The 26,672-nt window shown below is 41.5% G+C and overlaps 1 protein-coding gene across 2 annotated transcripts in view; it reads left to right on the top strand.

Annotated features, from left to right (window-relative positions):
- Nucleotides 1-26,672, top strand: part of AP-1mu (adaptor protein complex 1, mu subunit) — a 123,408-nt gene that overhangs the window by 52,231 nt on the left and 44,505 nt on the right. For both annotated transcript variants that reach the window (XM_068367095.1, XM_068367094.1), the window contains exons 4-6: nucleotides 8,094-8,228; nucleotides 15,681-15,790; nucleotides 15,944-16,088. In XM_068367095.1, coding sequence (XP_068223196.1) covers nucleotides 8,094-8,228; nucleotides 15,681-15,790; nucleotides 15,944-16,088 — 390 coding nt within the window. The remainder of the gene's footprint in view (nucleotides 1-8,093; nucleotides 8,229-15,680; nucleotides 15,791-15,943; nucleotides 16,089-26,672) is intronic.

The raw sequence follows: 26,672 nt of genomic DNA, 5'->3' as shown, positions 1-26,672 counted from the left end.
AAACTCTTCTGTTAATATTTGTAATGAAGTGTAGGTAGTTACTGGTCCCCCTTGATGGTCCAGCACTTTGATGCATTAGAGGTACTTGAGTCTTAATGATGGTCTGAGCAATGGCGGTGGGGGGATTTATCCACCCTGACAGGGGTAACTATACTGCTAAGGCCAGGTCTGAGCAACCAAACCAAGACTGGACCCATTTAAGCCTTCTTCTTTACTTAAGTTTTCTCTTCTTCCCCTGTCACAAAATTTATATTTTTATTTATCAATATTTCTATGTATATATAGTTTCTTGAATGGCATATTTATTTCTACATTTGTTATTACTGTATTGCGTGCTTAGATCAATGAGAGAAGGGATCACAGTTTGGAGGTGTTTGCATTCAAAGCTATATGTGAGAGCATTGGATGACCTCAGCCATTACGAAGATGATTTGGATAATTTTTGGGAAACTATTCTCAAAGGTTGGGGTTCCAATCCTTAGGTAGGACTCACGGCCTCTGTCCAGAAGCCCATCATTACAAATATGGTGATGATGATTTTATGTTTTGTTTTTTTCTTAAGTTCCAACAGGCGAGTTTAGCTTACACTTGTGCCTCTATATCAGTTTTAGTGCTATCTCACAGATGGTATATGGAGTGGTCCGTCAGTGAAGTATACTTATTGTGCCGATGGTAGAAAATCTAAATTTCCTTCTCAACATTTACTTTCTCAATATTCTCAACTGGGTAAACCAGCCAACCAACAAACAAAAGACAACCTTTGTTTATTGCTCCTTTAAATAACTTTGGTGTTTCTCCTGTCACCACACTCTCCTTAGGGCATCAGTAGTCACAGGGCTTTGAGAATTCTTGGGCTCACCACCATGTGCTATCATGCCTAGCTGCTAAACAAGCATTTAGTCTAGTATTGGCAGATTACGAAAGAGGTCTAGAAGGAGCTTGCGCCTAGGATAGAGGTCACTTACAATCTTACAATAAAATTCCTCTTGTGTTTGCCACTGGAAACAGAGACCACAAAATTTGTAAATTATTCCATTATACCTACAAGCCACTGAGGACATGCGACCATTTATAGACTAAATTTCACTCTCTAGTTTAATTGCACACTCACAAAAATATGCTAACGGTACAATTAGGAACAAGGGAATTATGTCTCTCTTACAGACATATTTATAAGTTTTCTCCCTTGAACCACCACTGGTTTCAAGTGCTCCATTAATGATATGCTCTTTGGAACGCAGGCATATAGGATATCTCCTATTGAACTCCGGTCCCCAGAGAATCCCCCAGCCCACCTTCAGTATAAGCAAGTGCAGTCTCTGGATGGATGGAAGGGGAATAGATTCCAGAGTCTTCTTGGATCCAGGAACTCTCTCCTATATCCCAGACTGCTGGAAGCTCAGGCCAAGGGAAGCATAGGCAATCAGTATCGCTTAATCTATGACAGCAGGGAGATCTCGTTCCGGATGTAGTACAAATCCTCAATGCTCTTCTCTCATAGAGCGATTGCTGGAGAGAGAGAGGAAGGATAGAGGACATAACAAAAAATAGCCGTGATTCTGTTACTAAGGAGAGTCCTCCCCTTGACCCTAGGGTTAAGCCCTCTTATGTTAAACAAGCCAAGAACTTAGGCTCTAAGACTATTGAAGGACAACTGAACCATCCCTTAAGTGGCAGTGGCATAGGATTTGCCCATGTCACCCAAGGAGAGCATGGCAACCAGGTCAATATCCAAGAGGAAGAGTGATAACTCTGGGGAAGGGGAACCTTATGAATACCACCAAGGTTCGGTATTTGGTCAAAGAAGAGGTTCCATCAGATGACAGCAGACCTCTCCTGAGCAGTGATGCATCTCAACTGCCAGACAAAAGGATTTGATTGACACACTGGTCTCCTCAATACTGGACTTAGGTCACACATCAACCAAAGTTGAAGATGAAGAGTCCAAATCCAGTTTTCAGAAAATTTTAGCCCAAATAAAACAAGCCAACAGACTGGGAAATCCAATTAAGGCCCCCCAAAAAGTGAAGGAATTCATCGATCGAAAGACTCTTGGGTGCTTTGTAGACTGTAAAACCTACTCTGGAGCTACTTTACTCCAAGTTGGCCAAAGAAGCAATTGAAACTGCAGAATCTCGGGTTTTGGGCCACAGGAATCCTTTATAGGTTTTGGGCCACATGAATTCTTTAAAAGGCAAGCCAGTTATCAAAGATCTTGCCTGTCCCACTCCTTAAACACATGTTGGTTGAGACAGCTCTCATAACGTTAACTCTGGGGCTTTCTGCAGAGAGATTACTGTAGTGTCTCAATCTACCATCTTTCTGGCTGCAGAATCAGCTAACATGGAGATTACAGTCATGTCTATCATTCAGGCAACATCCTGGCTAGATCATTAGTCTGGTATGCTAGCCTACATTGCCATAACTCATGGTCTGTCAGAATCTAAGAAGAAGAAACAGTTGACCGACCTGGTGTTCTCTGGGGGAAATGTGGTCTTATATCTACCGCACTAGTCTGCAAACCAAAGGACGAACAGGGTTCTCAAACAAAGGGATGCTGTAACCTCCAAAATTACCAAACAGATTGGCCAAAGAGAAGGCCTTCTTCATTGTGGAAGACTTTGATGGGATAGTAGAGAAGTTGAGAAGGTCCAGCCATGGCTTTCTTCCATCAAGTCGTTTCCTTCAAGAGCAATACAGTAATAACTCCTTAGATGATGACAGTGGCATTGAAATTCACCTTCATGAAGGTAGGAAATGGGTCAAAAGCAACAACTCGTGCTGCCTCTCCTTCTACTAGGTGAATTTTGGACCCTGCCCCTCCTTTCTGTTCTCAGTTTGTCCAGAACAGAAGAGGAGGAGGTAGGCGTAGGCAGGGAGCCAGGTACTGTTAGGGAGGACAACCCCACTCCATAAATGGGGAGGAATGCCTGACAAGCCAGTAGGCAAGGTGGCAATACCTTGACATGGAGGAAAAGGTAGATGTCTTTCGTCACGTGAGCAGACAGAATGCCTAAGGACAGAATGCCTAATTCCTCAACACAGACAAAATGCCTAACAGATATAATGCCTAATGGACAAAATGCCTAACATACAAAATGCCTAATGGACAAAACATCTGAAAAGAAATAAAAAAAAATTAAAAAAAAATTGAACTAGATAGCTTATCACTCTGTAGAATACTGACCTCGGCCAAGGCTGTTTAGTTTACTTTATACTGCTATGAAATTCAATGACTCTTTGTTGGAGTTTGTCTTGGATATATTTGGCATTAAGGAGGACTTATAGATAACATGTTTATAAGATATGAAATATCCAAGGAACTCAAGGATAGAGAAAAAAAAATGTAACAAAAGTGTTTTTTTTTTATTAAACTCTTCAAAACCATAATACAGACTAAATAATCTTAGTTTTCTTTAAAAACATAAAACAGAATGAATATAAATTTATCGAATCATGAATAGGTTATTTACTGGAATTAAAGAAAATTCAAAGATTATGTGCCATAGCCCTTTGACACCTACATCCTTATTGTAAGTTGCTTTTACTCGAATATATTTCATCATTTGCACCTAAGAGACAATAAACTCGATACTTGCATGTTCAGTTTTGATTTTTTTACAAGTTTAGAGAGAGTTGGGAGAGTAATTGAAACTCTCTTGTTAAAAGCATGGTACCATCCTTCTAGAGAGTTCGTAGTTCTTGGCAAATTTGATTCTATTCTATGGTACACATTCCACAATTGAACATCGAAGGTTGGGCGTCTTCGTCGACTTCTCTGGACTATTCCGAGCAATTCAATTTCAAAATATTCAAAGAATTTACTCAGAATTTCGTCAGTTTCGTGGTCGATTGAATTAAAAAAGTTTGTAAAAAGATCAGCCACATCAAAGGAACAAAAGCTAATGCTTGCATTTGTTTGAGTATGAAAGCATTGTCATTATTCGTTTTGCAGCGCTGGAGACCAAGATTTTGTATTTTGTCCCAAAGACATTGACTGAAATGAAAGAAACAGCCATTGATTGAAGTATTTGGAAAACATATTTATTAAACTTTTTATTGCTGCTTGTTCATAATCAAGAGTCACAGACTCTGGGAAAAGGCTCTGCTCTTTGAGGAACTCGAATATTGTATCATAAGTTTTTTTATCTTTATTAGATGTAACCCATTATACTAATGTTAATGTTTTACTTTGAGAAACAATACAATGCAACGTATATAGTTTTTTTCCGACTGGTACACAGTTAAAAGTGTCACCACTTAACCACTTGTTCTTACTTTTCAAGACTTCCAAATTCTTTCTAGTTGTGTAAATATAAACATTTTCTAATTCATATCCTTCAAATATTAGTGATTTCCATTTTTGACTGAAGGGTTTCTTACATAAATTGAAATGATTGATAAAGAAATTTGTATAAAATGAACAACAGCTTGCTAAGTAGTTATATGGGTTTTAACTGTAAGATCTTTACTAATCTCGTATAATTTATTTAAAAATGCTAAATAAGATCATTTTGCCTGGAAGGCATTTTGTCCATTAGGCATTTTGTTCATTAGGCATTATGTCAGTTAGGCATTTTGTCCGTGTTGAGGAATTAGGCATTTTGTCCTTAGGCATTCTGTCCTTACGCATTATGTCATTAGGCATTCTGTCCTACTACCCTTTCGTCAAGGGTACCGCATTCCATTCACTGGTTCTCTTCCTCTCCTCACTCAAGTTCTGAAAGGATCAATGTCCTATTAGACGAGTTCAGAGGAGGACGTAATTCTAACATTAAGAGGTTCAGAAGATGCTGAACAAGGGCGTTTTGCAAGTAGTCCAGGAAGAGTCTTAAGGCTTCTTTAGCAGGTTTTTCTTATGAAAACTGTGGATCAACTTCTCTATTGTGAACTGGTTGGTCTAACAAACACCATTTAAGATGGAGACATCAAGCACAGTAAGACAAGCCATCAGGAGGCACAATGTCATGATGTCATTAGATCTGAAAAACACATGCTTCCAGATTCCTGTCCATCAGTCATCAAGAAAGTCCCTCTGGTTTTTCAATAACAGCAAGGTCTACCAATTCAAAGTTCTTTTCCTTGTACTGGTGACTGCACCTCATGTATTCAAAAGTCTTTGCGCTCATCTCGGCATGGGCACACTCCAATGGGTTAAGGTTACTGAGTTACTTGGACAATTGGCTGGTCCTATTGGACCAAGAGGCAACTTTAGCGTTGGGACAGACTTCTAACTTTTTGCCACAATCTGGGGATCGTTGCAAATCAAGAGAAGTCCAGCCTCACACCTGAGTAGACGATGATATACTTAGAAATGCATATAGATGCAATGGCAGGAAGAGTATTCCCTTCAGATGACTGGATTGCTAGATTCTGGAGGATAGCTCAACTGTTCCTCCAACACCTGCATCATCCAGCCCAATAATTGCAACAGTTGTTTGTTCATTTGTCATCCCTTGAAGCAATTTTCCGTCTCAGTTGACTGCACTCACTTTCTCTCCAGTTGTGCTTCAAGAGACACTGGAACCAGAGCACTGACTGTCCTAACCATCCAGTTCCAGTCGATTAGAAGGTAAGATCAGATGGGGGCTAGAGGACAAGCAGTTCTGGAAAGGTTCCCTATTAGAATACCTTCCCCCAGAACTACTACTGTTTTCAGATGCCTCAAAGGAAATTGGGGAGACCATCTGTTGAATCAGGTGTTGGTAGACCATTGGTCCCAGGTAAAGAAGTGGCAAATCAACCTGTTGGAAATGAAGGCAGCTCTGTTAGCTCTGAAATCATTTCAACGGTACATCGTAATCCACTTGGTAGCGTTTTTGAGCAACAACACTGCCATAGTGGTATACATCAACAAGCAAGGAGCTACTGCTTTCTGCACCTTAGTCTTTTGGCAAAACAGGGTCACAAAAGAGCGTTGGACACTGGACTGGAGAGCCGGTGAGATTCATTCCAGGCAAATGGAATGTAATTACTGAAAAGCTCAGTTGCTAGGGACATATTGTAAGGTCAGAGCTGTCCCTTCATCCTCAAGTAGCAGGGAAGAATTTGGCTTTGTTGGATCCACCAATGATCGATCTGTTAGCAACAGTGCTGAACAGCAAACTACTGGTGTATTGTTCACTAATCCCGGATCAGGCAGTGATGTGGGAAGACACCTTCCAACACCTGTGGGATGGCTTAGACGTTTATGCTCAATTCAACCCAAACCTCTGGAGGACAATGGTGGCACCCAGATGGCTCCAAGCAGAATGGTTCCTTGACCTTCCTATGCTTTTACCCAAGACTCTGAGGGAATTGCCCCATTAGCTTCAACCTTGTATGTCAACCCTATGTACAGAGACATGCCATGACTCGGTGACCTCCCGATCACTTCATGGGGTGGAATTTATCCACCATCTCCTCAGAGCGAGAGACTTTTCTCAAGTAACTGAATTGGAGATGATCTGAGTACCTCCTGAGATCCTCTAAGGCAGTATACAAGGCCAAGTGGACAGTCTTTAGCAGTTGGTGACATTGAAGGGGTACCTCTCCTTTTGGATCCTCTATATCCTTAATTGCCTACTTTCATGTTTTCCTGCAGAGAAAAACACCTCTTAGTCTCAGCAGTAAAAGACTATTGCTTAGCCTCGAGCCAGGTCTGTAGACTGAGGTTTTTAGACCTTTCTTCTTCATGGCAATAATTAATACTAATTAGGAGTTTTGAGCAGTTCTGCCCTCGTTAGGAAATCAAACCTCCAGCTTAAAATTTGACCAAGGGCTCCCTATGAACTGTGAAAATGCATTGGATAAGGCTGAAGATGGTATTATTGCTTTCTTGGATTAGATTAGATGTGGGAACTATATGGCTTGTCTTATTTGGTTACCTATTTCAAGCAAAGGAGGCATTTCTCTCTGCTGTTTTCTAGAATTTTTAGCAAAAACTGAGAATCCTACTATTATTGATTCAAAATTTAAATCTTTACTGCTTCCTCCCATAGGTAAGTGACCAATATTCCGTATGATTTGCTCCTTTGCCCTGTGATGGGGCTAAGATGCTGACTCAAAGAGACACCCTCTACCAGAGAATGGTTACAGAACTTGTTAATTAATTCAGGAAGGCAAAAGAAGAAAATCTCCTGAAATACCATATCTTTCTGGCTTCATAAGGTCATGAACAGTGCGGCAGAACAAGGTGAGCCATTGGGAAGAGCACAGACATTAGCTCATGAGGTTAAGAGTGGGAGCAACTCTAGCCTTTCTGAAGAACTTGCCAGTGAGCCAACTATTGAAAGCATGTATCTGGAAATGTCAGACCACCTTCCTGGCCCACTACTTGTGGTAATGCACCGACAAGTTACTGGACACCTTTACCATAGAACCTATAGTGCCTACTCAACAGTTAGTAAAGCAAACCTAGTTTCTTCACAGGACAGGGAGCAATGCATATAAGGTAGCGGTTTCTCTGTCAGTCTAGGGTGAGGGTCAAAATGTCTGTCGTTTTTTCCTATTCTTCCGTCCCCTTCCTTTGGGTGCAGCAGTCGAACTAATATGTCTCTGGAACAGATGTTGTTCCGGGTAAGCTTCATTATTGAGTTTTGTTTTTTGTTTAAGTAAAATAGTACTGTAGTGTTAGTTCTCCCATCCTTCTAACAAGAGGAAGGAAATTACTACCCTCCATGTAAGATGAATTTTGCCCAATTAGTGTACTGGCTCCATGCAGTAATTCTAAAAGGAAGATAATAAGAGCCATTGAGAATACAGAGTACACAAGATCAATGCAACTGAGACAGCCATTATCTTTAACAAAATATTATCATCATTTTTATTATTGTTATTATTATAATTATTATTATTATTATCATTATTATTATTATCATTATTATTATTATTATTATTATTATTATTATTACTATTACTAGCAAAACTGCAACCCTAGTTGGAAATTCAGGATGGTACAAGCACAAGGCATCCAACAGGAAAAGCAGCCCAGTACAGAAAGGAATTAAAGCAATAACAATCAAACTATTTTTGAGAAATAGGGAAAAAATGTAATCTAAGGTCAGTAATGTTTTGAGTGATGTCAGTGTATAATCAAAGAATTTGTTTTGCAGACTGATGACGTAACATTCTGCTTTGTGAAGGTCAGCAATTTGTATGTTGTTTCTACCACGAGCATAAATGCTAATGTTACGTTAGTTTTTGCTTTCCTGCATAAACTTGTGTCCGTCGCTTCAGAATATTTCAAGGTAAGAATTTGTTATAGTTATCATAGTACAAATAACTGTTCCATAAGTAAATTTCTTATGCTAGTTTTAACAAACAAATTACAATCAAGTTTAAATTGCTTTAGTATGTGCTTCAGCTGGAAAAATTAATGGATAAGAAAAATCTTGCTGCATCTGTTGGCTATTATGTGTTTCTACATGATTACAAACAATTGTCTTTTAATAGGAGCATGACTTCAGTGAAGCTGGGGCAACTGTTAGAAATTTAACGAGGTGGTTATAACTACTGATGGGTGGTGGGAACCCCTGTCTACCCTTCAGTCAGCTAGGCACTCACTTTTGACTTTGGCTACAGGCTGTAGCAGGTTTATGTCTAAACCTGCAGTTGATCCTCACCATCTGTGTGGTTTTTGTTGAGGGTGTAACTGTATGCAGTCATTCCCTTATTATAAATGCAGGTCATGGCTGCCTTTGCTATGGGTTGAATTTACCAAGAAGAATAAGTCTTAACTGGGATTTTTCAGTATCAGAATTGGTAATGTCTAAACTGATGCAAAGATGCCCTTTACCTCCTTCTTTTCTTCCAGCATTGCTCTACCTCTGTACCTCCTTTGGATTCCTCTAGGTCTGGGTGCTTTGGAGGTAGGGAAGAAATGAGACCTAAGCTTTTTCTCGGAGGAAAAGCGGAAGTATCACCTTCCAGTAGTGAAGGTAGTACTCCTCCTTTTCCTCCAGGATTGTTCGTATCCGCTCAGACCGACAAGGAAGTTTGTGGCTTTATTTGGGCATCGTTAGTGCTCTATCTGCAGCAGGGTTGGCAAAAACCAATGATTTAAAAAAAAGCACCATGATGCTTTTGATTTAAATTGTGGAACATGGTTTTTTCTAGTATAGTTAAGTAAATTAATTCCTACGTTACTCAGTATAAAACTAAAGGCTTCTAGATGATATTCACACAAATCTATGTGCCTATATGTTTTTGACATACCATTATCCTTACATTGTAACTTTGCTCAATGGAGTCACTTCAAGTTTGAGTATTGAGAGAATCTTCTCTACATTTGGCTTGGTGCACTTTAAACTCAGAAACAAACGGGGTGAAGAGAAGGCTATAATTTTTTGTTTCTTTTACCCAGTTTAGAACAAAGACTTCAATTTTGATGCAGCAGACTAGATTTTCTCTGTTCTATGGTCTAAAAGAAAGTAAAAAACAAAGGAAAAAACATTATAAACTTTGAAAAAGCATGAAAACAAAAAACACCATGGTTTAAATCATTTGGTTAAAATTGCCAACCCTGATATGCAGGATAGCTGCTGAATATTTTGGCTGTTGCCAGGATTTCCCAGGCTTTCTCCGCTGCATATTCCCCATCTTCTGGTTCACAATTTGAGGTGCAGTATGACATGGGATCATTGTTGTTGTCCTTCAAGACCTCAACCCCAGAAAAGGCTAGGAAGAAGAAGCGGCGTGTGCGCTCCTCTTCATCTTTAAGTTTTTCTTCCTCCTCCTCTGACTCTCCTTCGTTTGATCCTTTGGACACTACTACTTGTGCCACAACTAATAACTTCAGTACCAGTATAGTGCATAACGACCTTTCTCTTAATTCATTGCCATCCGACCCAATATATACTTAACAACAAAACACTGTTGTTTTAACTGACAAAACTCAGTGATACTGTAATTTATATAACAGTACAGCAATACTTTGACATACGAGCTTAATGCATTCAAGGACCAAGCTTGTACTGTATGTCATTGCACTCATTTCTCAATTCAATTTTTCTAATATAAAATAGCTGAAAATAATTTAATCCGTTCCCTCTCTCTTAAAAATCAATTATATACCAATGGAAAAACATGCTTTTAATTGTTATAGTACTTAACATTCACTCACAAAATGACATAAATGATTGCTGGACTGTGATCTGCAATAAAATGTGGCTTTATTATGGAGTTCTTACCTTCGAGACAGACTGTAGTGACTAACGGCGGTGTGCGGAGGAGGAGGAAGGGAAGAACGGAAGAATAGAATTGGACGGTACATGTACGTACGGTATTTACACTGTTCCTTACTCTGTATCGTAACAAGCTTTAGATTAACTTAACTTAATCTTAATGTTTTTTCTAGGATTTCATTTTTTTTTTTTTTTAACTGACATGTCTTGGTTCTTTTTACCTCGCTTTCGCCTTCACTTCCTGCAGGCCTTTTAAAAACATACCTATTCAATGAGCTTTGTTTCTGTCTCCCTTTCAAAATGTGGTGGAAATGAGTCAGGCAAGTGTTGTTAATAAGAGCTGAAGTACGACCGCAAGGCAATTCATCCAGGTGTGTGTTTTCCACAAAATCGGAAACATCCTGCCACTTAGCCAACACTTCCTTAATCTCCCTCGAAGAAAGAAGTTACTCTGGTTTCACCTCCTCCTCGCTACTAAGCTCTTGCAGTAACATTGTATGTTGCGTTGTTTGGAGCTCGATCAACTTCTCCGTTTTGAGCTCCTCTTGATGCATCTCGACAAGGTCGTTGACATCTGCCTCATCTACCTCCAGGCCCTTGAACTTTCCGAGAGACACAATCTCTTCCAACACAATGGGTTTTACGGTCAGGCTGCAGCATATTGAACCCTTCGAAAACCCTTTCAGCTACAGAATCTGGCCACAATTTTTTCTATGCTGAATTCAAGGCTCTTCGTGTTACACCCTGCCATGCTTCATCAATGATTTTTAAACACTGAACAATACTGAAATTGTCCTTCCAAAATTCACAGTGAGATTGGTGTTATCTGTAACATCAAATAATTTTTTGAACAAATGCATTGTGTACAGCTTCTTGTAATTGGAAGTGACCTGATGGTCCTTGGGCTGGAAGTGTGGCGTGATGTTGGGTGGGAGATAGAGGACTTTGATGAACTTGAATTCATCGAGAAAGTCATCTTCAAAACCTTTTAAGATTTTGTGACTCTAGAAAGTACATGGTCTCTTCTGCCTTGATGAATGTTCTCCGTGGCATCTTTTTTTTCAGAAATGGCCAGTTTCATCGCAGTTGAAGACTTGTTGGTTGATGTAACCTCTTGCTACAACAAGTGAGGCAAAACGTTTGACATACTCCTCCGCAGCTTTCATATCAGAACTCGCAGCTTTCCCATGCCTCACAACTAAGTGGACCTTAGTTCGCTTGTTAAAGTTATCAAACCAGCCACGACTAGCTTTGAACGTCTCCACTGGCGTTGATGTCTCCCCACTTTCAGCTGCTTCTCTGTGTTTCAAGTCTTCCTAGACTGCACTCGCCTTTTCACAGATAATTGTCTCAGTCACGCTATATCCCCCCAACTGTTTTTCTTTGATCCACAACCAAAGAAGCCTTAACATCTCTTCATTTACATCAGTCCGTATCTTTGATAGCTGGTTAGGCATTTGGAAGGCTTTGAGCTTATAATAGCATTCTTCTGTTTGAGGATGGTATATATATCATCGATGTACAGTACTTCTCTCTTAATTGCGGGCCAGCTCACGGAAACACCATGCTCATGTTTTTTGATAATTTCACGCTTCATCTCTATCGTCGTCACACACTTTTTTTTATCACTGCTGATGTTTCCACTCACTTGCTTTGGACCCATCACTTATGAATTTAATTGTTTACAAATAAATGTTGATATCATGTAATAACGCAAACAACACAGGTGATGCTCGGAGATATGTACAGTAGTCGAAGATTACACAAAATGAATGAGCTTGGTGGGCCTCGAGGGCAGCTCCTAAGTGCTCGGCCACCTAGCGTCACCATCTCTAAGCGTGCTCGTATCTCAATGCAAAACTTTGCTTGCCGGCTTGCTAGTATATTGGATAGCTTGTATGTCAACGTATTACTGTACTATCACTAAAGTACAACAAAATTAGTTGTGGTGATAAGAAACATAACTCATAAGTGATCACTGTTTTCTGGAGGTCGCCTCACAACCCTACCAGCTTGTCACCTATGTGTAGCCTGTAACTACGTACAGCACTTTATTTCCTATACGATACAGTAACGTGAATATACTGTCAGTAGTTCTTTTTCAATAAATTTATAAATACCCTAAGATACTTAACAGTAAAAATAAGATTAAATAAATCTACATTTCACATACACCACTTAGCATTTACGAACTTCTACATGATGCAATCCATAGGACGCAGTAGCACCGTTCAGCATTAAACATAAGGTGTACATGTACATGGTATATTGTACATAGTTCTAACAGATACATTACTTGACAAACACTTATTGGTGATACTTTTGCAATGAAAGATACTGGAAGAGTAATACAGAGACAGCCAAAGAAGTGGCATTGTGGCTGGGAGGGAAAGGGCTCAAAGGGCAGGTGGTTTGAAAATATTGAGCTGAGCATAGCAGTGCTAACTATGAGGATCCGAAAAAAGATGTGCTGTTAGATCTCCAAGGACTTTCCTGGTACTGTATAGGCTAAAACTCGATTGGTCTCGTCCGGGTAACAGTAGAGTAAAGGTAATGGCCATTTGACTCTCGGTCAACCTTCAAGCAGGACAACTTCCTCTTCCCTAGTGAGGTGGGGAGAGTTGGCTCTCTGTGGGGGGGAAACTGTATTGCTATCCGCCTTGCTTTTGCTCTTGCCGTCCTTGGGACTCTCGGGGTCCCCCCTCTAAGGACCGGCTGTTGGAGGTGTTGGTTTGTGGTGCACAGCAGGAGAAGATTTCTATTCCTGCCATGGTTGGTTTTGATTCTCTCCCCTCAAGAGCCGACAGGAGGTAGTCCCTCCTGCGCTATCTTGTCCCCCCCCCCCCCCCCCCCCCCGTACCTTCGTCCTACGGATACTCGCCCATTTAAGGATTCTTGTTAGACTTCCTCCTTAGCGAGCTCTCCCTCCGCTGTCAGCAAGAGGAATACTTCAGTCATCCTCCCCCTTCTAAGCTTACTGTCCCTTTGCGGTTTTGCAGCAGGTGCCTTCGGAAGTGCTAGAGGTTGCCTTCATCGGGGAGTCCACCTCCTCGGACTGCTCAGAAGCGCCAGTGTGACTTGTCACCAGCACGCTTTAGCCTCTGGGATCTTACGAGACTCATGTAGTCTTTAGCGATCACAGTTAACTTTGGTAGCTCGGCAGGCGTGCTGTGCTTGTCAGAGCTCACCAGGTAGGTTTTTTGGGAGCAGTACAACATCTGCACACACTCAGAAACCAACTTGTTGTGTCTCTCTCACTCACAGGTGAGTGCAAGACAATGTTGCTGTCACCCACTTTTGGCTGATCAGTAATCCATTACATGATTGTGTACAGGTAAGCGAGCAACCCTTATTACTAGGCTTGTGATTGTTCACTATCACCTGTCCCTGCCCTAGGAGATGTGTACACAAACCAATTTCATGCACCTCTAGCGCCTCCCAGGCAGGCTCGCGCTCCAGCTCAGGATCAGGGCATCTGCAAACCAGCAGGAGCTCCTGAAAGCTGCGGCTACCATTGTCCCTGCTTTTACGAACCTTTAACAGACCCAACTATTTTCGGTCCTGGAAGCACAGTTGTACAGCATAGCGATCCTCATACTCCATCTGACGAGAGGTTGCATTTCGCTGCTGCCATTACCAGAGTAATGAGCAACCCGGCGAAGGTGCTGACTCTGCCAGTGCCAGCTTGCTCTGTGCCTGTCCTCCCCATTCCCACAGCTGCCAGGCGACCAACACCTTTTCCAGCAGCAGTTCTCCCAATGCCTGTTCCAATACTGGAGGGCCATGCTTCTAAGTGGCAGCGCCACCATAAAGCACAAAGGGTTAAAGCCAAACCCTCTGACACTGATCCTAAATGGGAGAAGATGGGAATTGTTCCCATTACACCTAGTCAGAGGTGGCAACAGCCTAGACAGGCCACCCCCGTGGAGGACACCTTTTATACCCAGGTCCCATAGGGAATCTCATGGACTCTTTTAGGCTCTCGCCTATAGAGATTGTCCCCTTCCGCGGTACCTGAGGCAGTGTGCAGTATTCTCACCTCTTTTACGGGTAAGACTCCCAAGCGAAAGGTACTAACCCTATTGAAGAAATGGACCTCCAAACTCGGCGAGGATCTATATCTTCAGAGGCGGGTCCAGTTAACAGCAGCTTCGTTGTTGGCTCAGGGTCAACTTAGACCCTCCCAGGCCTCAGGCGGTCCCCCATGGCTAAACCTGATGACAACTTTGTTACCGACTCAGACGATTCTATTGATGATCTTCCTCCAGCTGCTAGCCTGGAGGCTCTTGACAAGGAGGAAAGTGAATCTGAATCTGTATTTATGTAGGTTCTCACCTGCATTCGTTCTGTAAATGAGCTCGGTGAGGCACCTTACTTTCCTCCGCAGGGGAGAGACACGACCATAGATGAGCTATGCTGTATTCCAAAGGCTAACAGGCAAAGGTTGGAGCTAGCGTAGTCTAACCTGGCTGCCGGATCCATTGCTAAGGTAGATCTTTACAAGAAAGGAATTCCTAAGGCCGAGCAAATCGTCAAAGTTACTTCCTCCCCCATCTGAGAGACAGAGAGAATACAATAATGTACAAGGCAACGTCCCTTCTACACTGCCATTAGACCAAGCAGTGTCGGCTTTGTCTTGGCTCAACCATGGAGAAGCTGGCAACGCAGTTGGTGATGTTCGCAGCTGCAGAGACCCTGAATAGGAAGAGGTTGGATCTTTAAGAGGCATGACACCACCATCTCCAGGTTTCAGAAGCAGGTACCGAAGAGAGAGGCCCTTCTTCATAACTACTCAGTCAAGTCCCCATCCTTGTTTCCTCTCTTGGATGTGGCAGTAGTTATGTAGAAGTGGAGGGGGGCGAGCCAAGACTCCCTTCTTAATCAGGCCATAACATCCTATCCCACATCCTCAGCATCTGCAGTGCCTAGAGCTTTTCCTGTAGTGAGGCAAGCAAACAAAACTGCAAATTACACTTTGAGGCAGAACACCACCAAGAAGTCCGTAACTTTCAGTTCGCCCATTCAAGACCAGGAATAGATAGAAGGGGGGAAGATGGGGTGGACGCGTCTGGTTCCCCCCTATGGGAGCCCTCCCACCTGCTATACCACCAGTGGGAAGATTACTGCAACTCAGGTGACAGCAGTCGCGTTGCCACAAGGCCGAAGCTAAGATGGTCTCTGTTCTTCGCAAAGATTACATCATCCCGTTCATCAACCCTCCACCTCTAATATATCCCCCAACATTATCTCCAGCCTTTGCAAAGGGATTGACAAAGAATGATGCCCTTGGGGCAGAAATCTAGACCATGATAGGGAAAGATGCTCTCCATGAGGTCGTGACTATATAGATAAACAATTCTATTACTAAAATTCCGATTTTTACCACAATAAAATATAGTAAAAAGAAAGTTTCATATTGATGTCCTTCATAATACCCAAATTAATGACAGTTTTTCCTTTCCTTTGTAATTAGCAAATAATCTTCATGAATTTTAATTTATGACTTTTTACTTACAGGAATTAGAAGAAGAGAGTATAAGGGATAACTTTGTCATAATTTATGAACTACTAGATGAACTCTTAGACTTTGGTTATCCGCAGACTACTGACACCAAGATTTTACAAGAGTAAGTGCTGCTGAATTTTAAAGTTTTTAAAAAGTTTGTATTCAGAGATGTTGCTGATATTCAGTAATAGATATTTTGTATTCCCTACTATACTGTAATTGTGTAAAATTTATTGTAGATCTATTCTGTTATTATTTATTTCTTACACTGCAGGTATATTACACAAGAGGGTCACAAATTGGAAATAGCTCCACGTCCCCCTATAGCTGTCACCAATGCAGTATCGTGGAGGTCTGAGGGAATCAAATACAGGAAAAATGAAGTCTTTTTAGATGTTATTGAAGGTGTTAATCTTTTGGTAAGTATTTGTTTCCACTTTTCAAAATAATTCACTTATAAATTGTATGATGTTTCTTATTAAAGACGTACATGGAATTGATATTAAACAAGTTGAAGTATTGTATGTTCATATGGAATGCAAGCTATTGCTTTGAGCTTCGCCTTATGATTTTTATATCATTTATTTAGCCAAGCCTTTTATTATTATTATTGTTATTACAAGCTAGGCTATAACCCAAGTTGGAAAAGCAAGATGCTATAAGCCCAAGGGCTCCAACATTATTATTATTGTTATTATTATTATTACTTGCTAAGCTACAACCCTAGTTGGAAAAGCAGGATGGTATAAGCCCAGGATCCCCAACAGGGAAAATAATCCAGTGAGGAAAGAAAATAAGGAAAAATAAAATATTTTAAATATAAAACTTACCCGCTAGTTATATAAGAATGGCTAACGTCCCTGACGCCTCGGTAGGAAATTCAAAATCTCGCGCGGCTATCGCAGATATGCCAGGTGTACACTAGTGCCCTCACGGTACAACAGGTAGAACTATACCCAACCTCTCCAGATTTTCCCTGCCGCTATGGCGGTCGGTTCTATTGGATATTCTCTCGCTGTTTGGAAGTTATTTGGTGATGTATTAACGTTTTTTTGATATAGGCTTTCGCTTTTTTGTTTTATTTGAACTGTGATCACGTATTTATAACTTGAAAGGTAAGTTTAAAAGTTTTTTTTTACCTATTTTAAACCTCACGAAAGCATAGGACGAAAGTCAACATCTCGTCCTTTGATGATGTCACAGCCTTATGTCGTAGGCTATAAGTCCGACTTGCTTTTACAAAGAATTGTAAGTGAATTCTTTCTTTTGAAATATTAAGTAATAAATTTAATTAAAGGATTATTAATCTAAGGAACTTTTATCCTTTTAATAGTTTTCTTGAGGCAATCTTCAATCTGTTTGCAAAGATTAACTAGCGTTCAGTGGTTACGCTGTTATCAGTATTGTTACATACATACATACATACATATACCAAAGGCACTTCCCCCAATTTTGGGGGCTAGCCGACATCAACAAATGAAACAAAACAAAAAAGGGGACCTCTACTCTCTACGTTCCTCCAGCCTAACCAGGGACTCAACCGAGTTCAGCTGGTACTGCTAGGGTGCCACAGCCCAACCTCCCACATTATCCACCACAGATGAAGCTTCATAATGCTGAATCCCCTAAGGCACCGGAGGAAGCAGCAGGGCCTACCGGAACTGCGTCACAAGCGCTCGCCATTCATTTCTATTTCTAGCACGCTCTTTTGCCTCTCTCACATCTATCCTCCTATCACCCAGAGCTTTCTTCACACCATCCATCCACCCAAACCTTGGCCTTCCTCTTGTACTTCTCCCATCAACTCTTGCATTTATCACCTTTAGCAGACAGCCATTTTCCATTCTCTCAACATGGCCAAACCACCTCAACACATTCATATCCACTCTAGCCGCTAACTCATTTCTTACACCCGTTCTCTCCCTCACCACTTCGTTCCTAACCCTATCTACTCGAGATACACCATCCATACTCCTTAGACACTTCATCTCAAACACATTTAATTTCTGTCTCTCCATCACTTTCATTACCCACAACTCCAATCCATACATCACAGTTGGTACAATCACTTTCTCATTTAGAACTCTCTTTACATTCATGCCCAATCCTCTATTTTTTACTACTCCCTTAACTGCCCCCAACACTTTGCAACCTTCATTCACTCTCTGACGTACATCTGCTTCCATTCCACCATTTGTTGCAACAACAGACCCCAAGTACTTAAACTGATCCACCTCCTCAAGTAACTCTCCATTCAACATGACATTCAACCTTGCACCACCTTCCCTTCTCGTACATCTCATAACCTTACTCTTACCCACATTAACTCTCAACTTCCTTCTCTCACACACCCTTCCAAATTCTGTCACTAGTCGGTCAAGCTTCTCTTCTGTGTCTGCTACCAGTACAGTATCATCCGCAAACAACAACTGATTTACCTCCCATTCATGGTCATTCTCGCCTACCAGTTTTAATCCTCGTCCAAGCACTTGAGCATTCACCTCTCTCACCACTCCATCAACATACAAGTTAAACAACCACAGTGACATCACACATCCCTGTCTCAGCCCCACTCTCACTGGAAACCAATCACTCACTTCATTTCCTATTCTAACACATGCTTTACTACCTTTGTAAAAACTTTTCACTGCTTGCAACAACCTTCCACCAACTCCATATAACCTCATCACATTCCACATTGCCTCCCTATCAACTCTATCATATGCTTTCTCCAGATCCATAAACGCAACATACACCTCCTTACCTTTTGCTAAATATTTCTCGCATATCTGCCTAACTGTAAAAATCTGATTCATACAACCCCTACCTCTTCTAAAACCACCCTGTAATTCCAAGATTGCATTCTCTGTTTTATCCTTAATCCTATTAATCATTACTCTACCATACACTTTTCCAACTACACTCAACAAACTAATACCTCTTGAATTACAACACTCATGCACATCTCCTTTACCCTTATATAGTGGTACAATACATGCACAAACCCAATCTACTGGTACCATTGACAACACAAAACACATATTAAACAATCTCACCAACCATTCAAGTACAGTCACACCCCCTTCCTTCAACATCTCAGCTTTCACACCATCCATACCAGATGCTTTTCCTACTCTCGTTTCATCTAGTGCTCTCCTCACTTCCTCTATTGTAATCTCTCTCTCATTCTCATCTCCCATCACTGGCACCTCAACACCTGGAACAGCAATTATATCTGCCTCCCTATTATCCTCAACATTCAGCAAACTTTCAAAATATTCCGCCCACCTTTTCCTTGCCTCCTCTCCTTTTAACAACCTTCCATTTCCATCTTTCACTGTCTCTTCAATTCTTGCGCCAGCCTTCCTTACTCTCTTCACTTCTTTCCAAAACTTCTTCTTATTCTCTTCATATGAATGACCCAATCCCTGATCCCACCTCAGGTCAGCTGCCCTCTTTACCTCTCGTACCTTGCGCTTTACTTCCACATTTTTCTCTCTATTTTTCATACTTCTATATACTATTACTCTGCAGCCATTCTTCAAAAGCCCTCTTTTTCTCTTCCACTTTTACCTTCACTCCTTCATTCCACCATTCACTGCCCTTCCTCATGCTGCCTCCAACAACCTTCTTGCCACATACATCACTTGCAATCCCAACAAAATTTTCTTTTACTAACTTCCACTCCTCCTCTAAATTACCAGTTTCTCTTACTCTCACCTCGTGATATGCCATTTTCAACCTTTCCTGGTATTTACTTTTTACCCCCGGTTTTATTAGCTCTTCAACCCTCACTAGCTCCCTTTTACATCCACCTACTCTATTCCCCCACTCTTTTGCTACAACTAATTTTCCTTCCACCAAAAAATGATCAGACATACCGTTAGCCATACCCCTAAACACGTGCACGTCTTTCAATCTTCCAAACATTCTTTTAGTTATCAACACATAGTACAATATTTCGTAGAGATTTTTATGAATAGTACATTCTTCTTACTTCTCAAGTTTTTTAGTTGTACTATATAAAAGGAACATTTTATTTTTAAATTAATTGATCCTGTCAGTATTTTTCCTTAGTCAGAGATTGAAGGAAGTTAAATTTCACTTAATGTTAATACGAATCGATGTAGAGCACGATTTTATGTATCGTTGTTTCCTTAGTGTAATACTAAGTTTGTTCGTATATTAAGTGTAAATGTTCCAATAAATCGAGTGATGATTCATCTCTTATTGGAATTCCTTAATTTAAGGGTTTATTTTATTTTATAAATATTATACCTATTAAGGTAATATTTGTTTAATATTTAATTTTTCGCTGCATTTATACGGGATTCAGTGACTTTTCATTCCCATTCGAACGATTGGTAGGATTGTAAGTCTCAATTTAAGAGTTCATTTCATTTGAGAGAACGTATACTTTAGTTTTCAATTGATTGTGAAACTTTCTTTTTAACAAAGAATAGAACGAAAATTTTAGTATTAAATTACGCAGTGAATTTTATTCAGTAGAGAGTGCTTCTGTTTGGACCTGTCGTTATCCTAGTCTTAGGCCTCTGTCAAGCTCCCGGGACGGGAGAAGTTAAGTCGAACGACGAAAGGAATCGAGAGGGTAGCCAAACGCTAGTCTTTTAAGGCCTGAACAGAAGTCCTCTTAAGCTAAGAACGCTCACCCTCTTTATATATAGAGCCAGGTATTAATGTTGTCAAATATTATACGCGCTTTTCAGGCGCTAAGCTGAAAACAAAATTAGATTCGTTCTGCGTATTTACGTTTCAAAAAATAGCTCTCGTTGATGATACAGTCTAATCGACCGGCTGTTGATGGTGAGCCTGGGCGTTAGTCTTCGGTGGTAGACCCGTTGTCGCACAGGCGGCCTGTTGTCTCTGGGACCGACGTGATATCGCACAGGCGGTCTCCCAGTTTCACTGTTCATTGGCATGTCAATGTAGATTTGTCTCGGCAGAACTCTGTTTCACAGCAACTATTAAAAGAAGCAAACAACCGATTGTCAGTTTAAGCTTGATGATGTTTGCCAAATGGCAGGCGCGAGGCGCAAGCGGAGCCTGAGCGGAAGCGTGACGAGGCTCAGAAGTTAATTAATGAAGGCGCTGAGTGTCGGCGGCAGCGGCAGCGCCAGCGTGGCGACCCACGCCAGTGGAGTCACGAGTGACGAGCACCAGCACGAGCAGCGGCGGTAGCGCGAATAACACGTGAGCGCGGCGCGCCAGGACGAGGCCAGCGCCAGCTAGATTTATTCTATTATAAAATCAATTGTGACAGCAAACCAAGGCTAGTGGCTGTCAATTGGATGTGGATATGGAACAACGCAAGCGCGCCCATGTTACCACTGATGCGCCTGCATAGCTCCAATCTCTGATTTGTTAGAAGTAGACCCGGATGAGGTTCTCTCTCACGAGGATCAATTGGAAATTATCTCGGAGAGAAAGGAAGAGAAACCACCTCAACATTCGGTGGACAAAAAAAAAAAAAATAATAATAATAATGATGTTAGTCTTCTCGGAATTTTTTTTTCCAGACTTATTTTACACCAGTTACTCCGCGATCTCCCCCTTATGAGTTTACCTTAGGCAAGGCAGTGGAGCCTTTTTTCTATACAAAATGGTGCTTTCCCGCTCTTATAAGAGAGTATTGAAATTAATGAGAGCATGGATGGGTTTAAGAAAAGCTCTGGGCAGGACATGCTTCGCTTTTCCACCAGCCGAGTTTGCTTTTAAGTCGAACATTTGTTATGAGACGGGGGAAGTCTTGGGTTTGGGAGTTCCGGCGTCTGCGCAGGGAGACTTCGCAAACCTGGTAGATTATTCCCGTCTCCTGGCCATGAGAAGGAATAGACTGTAGTGGTCAATGTCAGAGTTTGACCAACTCTTGAAAGGATAGTTCAGAGTTAAAGTATTTAATTTACTTGACTGGTCACTGGGAGTCTTAAGCAGAAGAGTAACCGAGATGAAGGACACGGACACAAGTAGTCTTATCCAACTTATGTCTTGTATGGACAGGGCAGTCAGGGATGGTTCTAACGAGCTGGCTGCTTTACTTACTGCAGGAGTTATAAAGAAAAGAGCTACTTTGTGTTCCTTCCTTTCTGCGGGCGTCACTCCATGTTAGAGATCGGAGTTGCTTTTGCGCCCATATCTTCGGCTCTTTTTCCGCAGGATTTAGTTAATGAAGTGCCTGCAAATTGGGCTCAGAAGGCTACTCAAACTTTGGTTACTAAAACAGTCAGTAAGGTTTTACCTACGCCCTTCTCTTCTCGTAGAACTTAGGAGGGGACATCATATTCTCATTTTGCCCAGCCTTTTTGAGGTAAACCTATAGGGAGAAGTACTTTCAAACCAGAGGCAAGGAAGCAAAGGAAAAGAGGAGTCAAGCCCAGTCGAGGCAGGGTCTGACTGCTCTCCCCTTCAAGCAGCAGTGGGAGCCGGGCTAAACAGCTTCTGGCAGCCCTGGGAAAAGAAGGAAACGGACTCCGTACGTCTTCTATTTAATCAGAGCACAGCTTCAATCGGATGACGTTCGACATTCTTCTTGTCTTCTAGACTAGGAAGTTAATCGTCATGCAGGCACACGAACAGAACTTGCTCTCACAGCAGGTGTGTTGCGATTCTTAAATGAGAAGCAATCGAGTGTGTTTTTTCTTCCACGAGAGGAGCGGAAGTCAGAAGAATCATATATAATTCTGGCTCTTCCTCTGGAATCTGAAGCACAGTCAGGGAACACAGAATTTGTCCTCTTAGAAGGTCGCAAAACCTAGACTTGGTCATCAACAGTCAATATGTCCGAGACTTTTCAGGAGTCATATGTTTTCTAGTAACTTATCCCTCAGTTACTAATGTTCGCCGGAAGTTTTTCTGTTGAAAAAAGGCGACGTGTCAGCGCCAAAAGCGCGCAAGACACATAATTCTTCGAGAGAAGAGGTGCTCAGTTTGCTTCTGTTTACACTTCCTCTCCTCCCCCAGTTTGAGGAATTGTTTAGTACTTTCTTCTGGGGTCGAGCGACTACTGTTAACGATATCTCATAGCATGGGATACGTTCAGGTCACTCACAAGGCGCGCTGGGAATGTCATAGCGACTCTCCCAGGTTGCTCACGGGGCTGCGGTTGTTGATCTCTTCTAGCCTTCGCTAAAGCTTGAGGTGGTGCACAAGCTGCCCCCGCGAGTGTAGAATTGGTCCGAGCTATAGGAGGTCAATTTCATCTCTTTTTAGCGTTGACGATTCTTGGGGGGAAAAAATGTTTTCTCCTAAAAGAGTAAGGACTACCATAGATCAAAGGGATGGTTTTCCTTTAGTATCATACAGCATAGTTCTCCGATGCTCAGCAACGTCTCCTTGCAAAGATAGGCTCTTGTTGCGGGAGGCGGTAGAGCATACGCTTGTAGCGGCACAGACGTGCATGCGGTCACAGACGCTGACAGTCAAAGTTGATCCTTTCAACTAGTTGTCCCATCCTCGCGATCTGCGGGATACGCGTCTCCACTCATGCAGACGCATGCTACACGCGAGCATCTCTCGACAAACATGTCAACCTGAAATCCTAAGCAACCTAGACGCATGTGCCAGCCTGGACATATACTGGATAAGGTCAGTCAGGTTTTTCCGCATCATGATAGACTAACAGTTATTCCTGTGTGTCACTGACCGGTCACGATATTGTTGCCTACAGGCAGCACGCTGTAGATTTACAGCAGGCTAGACGTACACAGAGCGCTGTATCCACTCAACAAGGTGAACGCATACAGCACGCTAGCACCTTACGGGAATGCAGTCACGTGCGACATTAGTCGCATCTGAGACGTATACAGTCTAGTCTTTGGCTCTCAGCAGTATGGACAGACTGTTGTTTTTTCTTCGCGTCACTCTCGCCTCACAGCTAACGCTTTCTCGCGTCAAACTTTTACTTTAAGTGTGTTGAACCTTTGTTCAACGATCAGGTCTTAACTTCACAGCATGAGGTTCATGTTGTTGATGCTTCTTTTCAGAAGGCCTAGCTTCGATATCGGTTTCTTGCAACTGATATGGATGCTTGTTGGGGGGAGGTCTAGATCTTGTCTTTCTCTCTCACAACTTAATGAGCATATACAGCAGGCTGGAACCATACTGGTTCCATGCTGGGTGTTTGCTGGAAGCATGTCATCAGTCCGTTTTTTCCTGTGTCAGGATCACGAACGCTTTATTTTTAAACCATCAAGCTTTAGGTCTAGCTGCCTCCAGTATTTTGGAAAACCCCTATGATCAAGAGGTTGTTCGAAGGAGACAGTTGAGGCTATCGCTTGTACAAGGGACCTTTGCCTCAAGGTTTTACGACCCAATTGGGGTGTCTTGTGGAGTAGTGTAGAGCTAAAGGGCTCTTCATTTGGTAACTCTAAGACAAGCGGTCTGTTTCTTCTCAGACCTTGGAAGGAAAACACATTTTTCCTCCTTGACCATCAAGGGTTACAGGAGTATGAGGACAGTTGTCTGCAGACGCAGAAGACTGCATCTATCAAATAAAGACCTTATAGATCTTCTCAGGTCATTTGAGATGACTTAGAAAGGTCAGCAAGATGCTCCAGCCTAAATTTGGGATTCGTTTCTGGAATTTCGCAGTAGTGACAGATCCGAACCTTTACACTTTTTTTTCTTTTTAAGGCCTAACTTTGGAGACTTTCTAAATAAGTCTACTATAGTTGAGAGCCAGTAAAGTTCAATCTTTTAGCAAGAACATGGACTTCACAATGGTTAAGCCATAGGCCCCTCGCATCCTGGATTCCTGATCATTAACAAACGTCCTTCTCATCCATGGCCTAAATCTTTCGGATTTGGTTTGTCAAGGGCTATGAAGAGTATTTTACCCGGTTTTATCAGGACAGGACCAAAGAGGTTAAGAGTCTATTCATGACTCTTTGGTGCACGGTCAAGAAGCCTGCGCTATCTATGTCTAAAACGCTCTATCATCTGGTATAGACTTTAATTACAAGAGTTCTTTCATACTGTTGTGTAACAGATCATAACATGTCGAAAGGGTAAAGACTCATGAAGTTAGAGCTATAAGAGCTTCTGTAACTTTTAAACTAATCTGTTCTCTGCAAAGCATCACGTATACAGCCTTGTGAAGGGGTTTTCCTGTATTCGCCTTGCATTTCTTAGATCGTATTCAGTCTCTTTATGAGGACGTCTACGTTTTGGGTTCACTCGTAATAACGGGTGCAGTAGTAGGTGAGACATTCACCACTACATTTCCCTATATTCTTAGTACCCCTGTTCTTCTCTTGGAACTATTATATATGTTTTTATGATTGTACATGAAGATTGGTCGACAATCCTCCGCAATCTTTGATCTAGTCAGGTGGTCATTTTGTTCCTAGAGAGTGCCCGGAACAAGGGTATTAGTTGAGGTCCTGTCATGTTATAGTTATTGAACCGTTTGACAGCTCCTAGAGGTCATCAGCCCCCTGGGTGGACCGCTGGATCTTCTAAGGATAGCAGACAAAATGAAGCAGAGCATTCCTTATCAGGTGAGAACCTCTTAAGTGGTTTGTGTAATGCTTAAGTGAATTTCCAATTATGTAGCTGTCTCTGACCCACCACCAAGGGTGTCAATCAGCCATTCTTATGTAACCAGCAGGTAAGTTTTATATTTGAAAATTTTATTTTCATAATAAAATAAATTTTTGAATATACTTACCCGCTGGTTATATAAGTTAAAAACCCACCCTCCTCACCTCTGGAGACCATGGGAATAATCTGAAGAGGTTGGGTATAGTTTTACCTGTTGTACCGTGAGGGCACTAGTGTACACCTGGCATATCTGCGATAGCCGCGCGAGATTTTGAATTTCCTACCGAGGCGTCAGGGACGTTAGCCATTCTTATATAACCAGCGGGTAAGTATATTCAAAAATTTATTTTATGAAAATAACATTTTTAAGAACAGTAACAACATTAAAATAAATATTTCCTATATACTGTAAACTATAAAAACTTAATAAAACAAGAGGAAAAGAAATAAGATAGAACAGTGTGCCCAGGTGTACCCTCAAGCAAGAGAACTCTAACCCTAGATAATGGAAGACCATGGTACAGAGGCTATGGCACTACCCAAGACTAGAGAACAATGATTTGATTTCGAAGTGTCCTTCTCCTAGAAGAGCTACTTAGCATAGCTAAAGAGTCTCTTCTACCATTACTGTACCAAGAGGAAAGTACCCACTGAACAATTAGGAAAAGAAATAAGATAGAACAGTGTGCCCAGGTGTACCCTCAAGCAAGAGAACTCTAACCCTAGATAGTGGAAGACCATGGTACAGAGGCTATGGCACTACCTGAGACTAGAGAACAATGATTTGGTTTTGGAGTGTCCTTCTCCTAGAAGAGCTGCTTACCATAGCTAAAATGTCTCTTCTACCATTACTGTACCAAGAGGAAAGTACCCACTGAACAATTACAGTACAGTAGTTAACCTCTTTGGTGAATAAGAATTGTTAGGTAATTTCAGTGTTTTCAGGTGTATGAGGACAGAGGAGAATTTGTAAAGACTAGGCCAGACTATTCGGTGTATGCATAGGCAAAGGGAAAGTGAACCATAACCAAAGAAAAGGATTTAATGTAGTACTGTCTGGCCAGTCAAAGGACCCCATGACTCTCAAGTGGTAGTATCTCAACGGGTGGCTGGTGCCCCTGGCCAACCTACTACTTATGAAATAGCTCTGTGAGGAAGAAAACAAGAAAATAGATAAACTACAAGAGAAGAATAAAAAATAAAATTGAAATATTTCAAGAACACCATCAACATTAAATTACATCTTCCACATATAAACTATAAAAACTTAAAAAAAGGTGGGCGGGGAGAGAAATAAGATAGTATAGCATGCCCGTGTGTACCCCCAAGTAAGAGAACTAAATTCCAAGACAATGGAAGGCCATGGTACAGAGGCTATGTCACTCCCCTAGAACAGAGAACAATGGTTTGAGTTTGGAGTGTCCTTCTCCTAGAAGAGTTGCTTC

The sequence above is a fragment of the Palaemon carinicauda genome, chromosome 45 (genome assembly GCF_036898095.1).
Source record: "Palaemon carinicauda isolate YSFRI2023 chromosome 45, ASM3689809v2, whole genome shotgun sequence".
NCBI classification, from domain to species: Eukaryota; Metazoa; Arthropoda; class Malacostraca; order Decapoda; family Palaemonidae; genus Palaemon; species Palaemon carinicauda.
The sequence above is the reverse complement of the archived record's forward strand: the minus strand, read 5'-3'. Positions and strand labels throughout refer to the sequence as shown.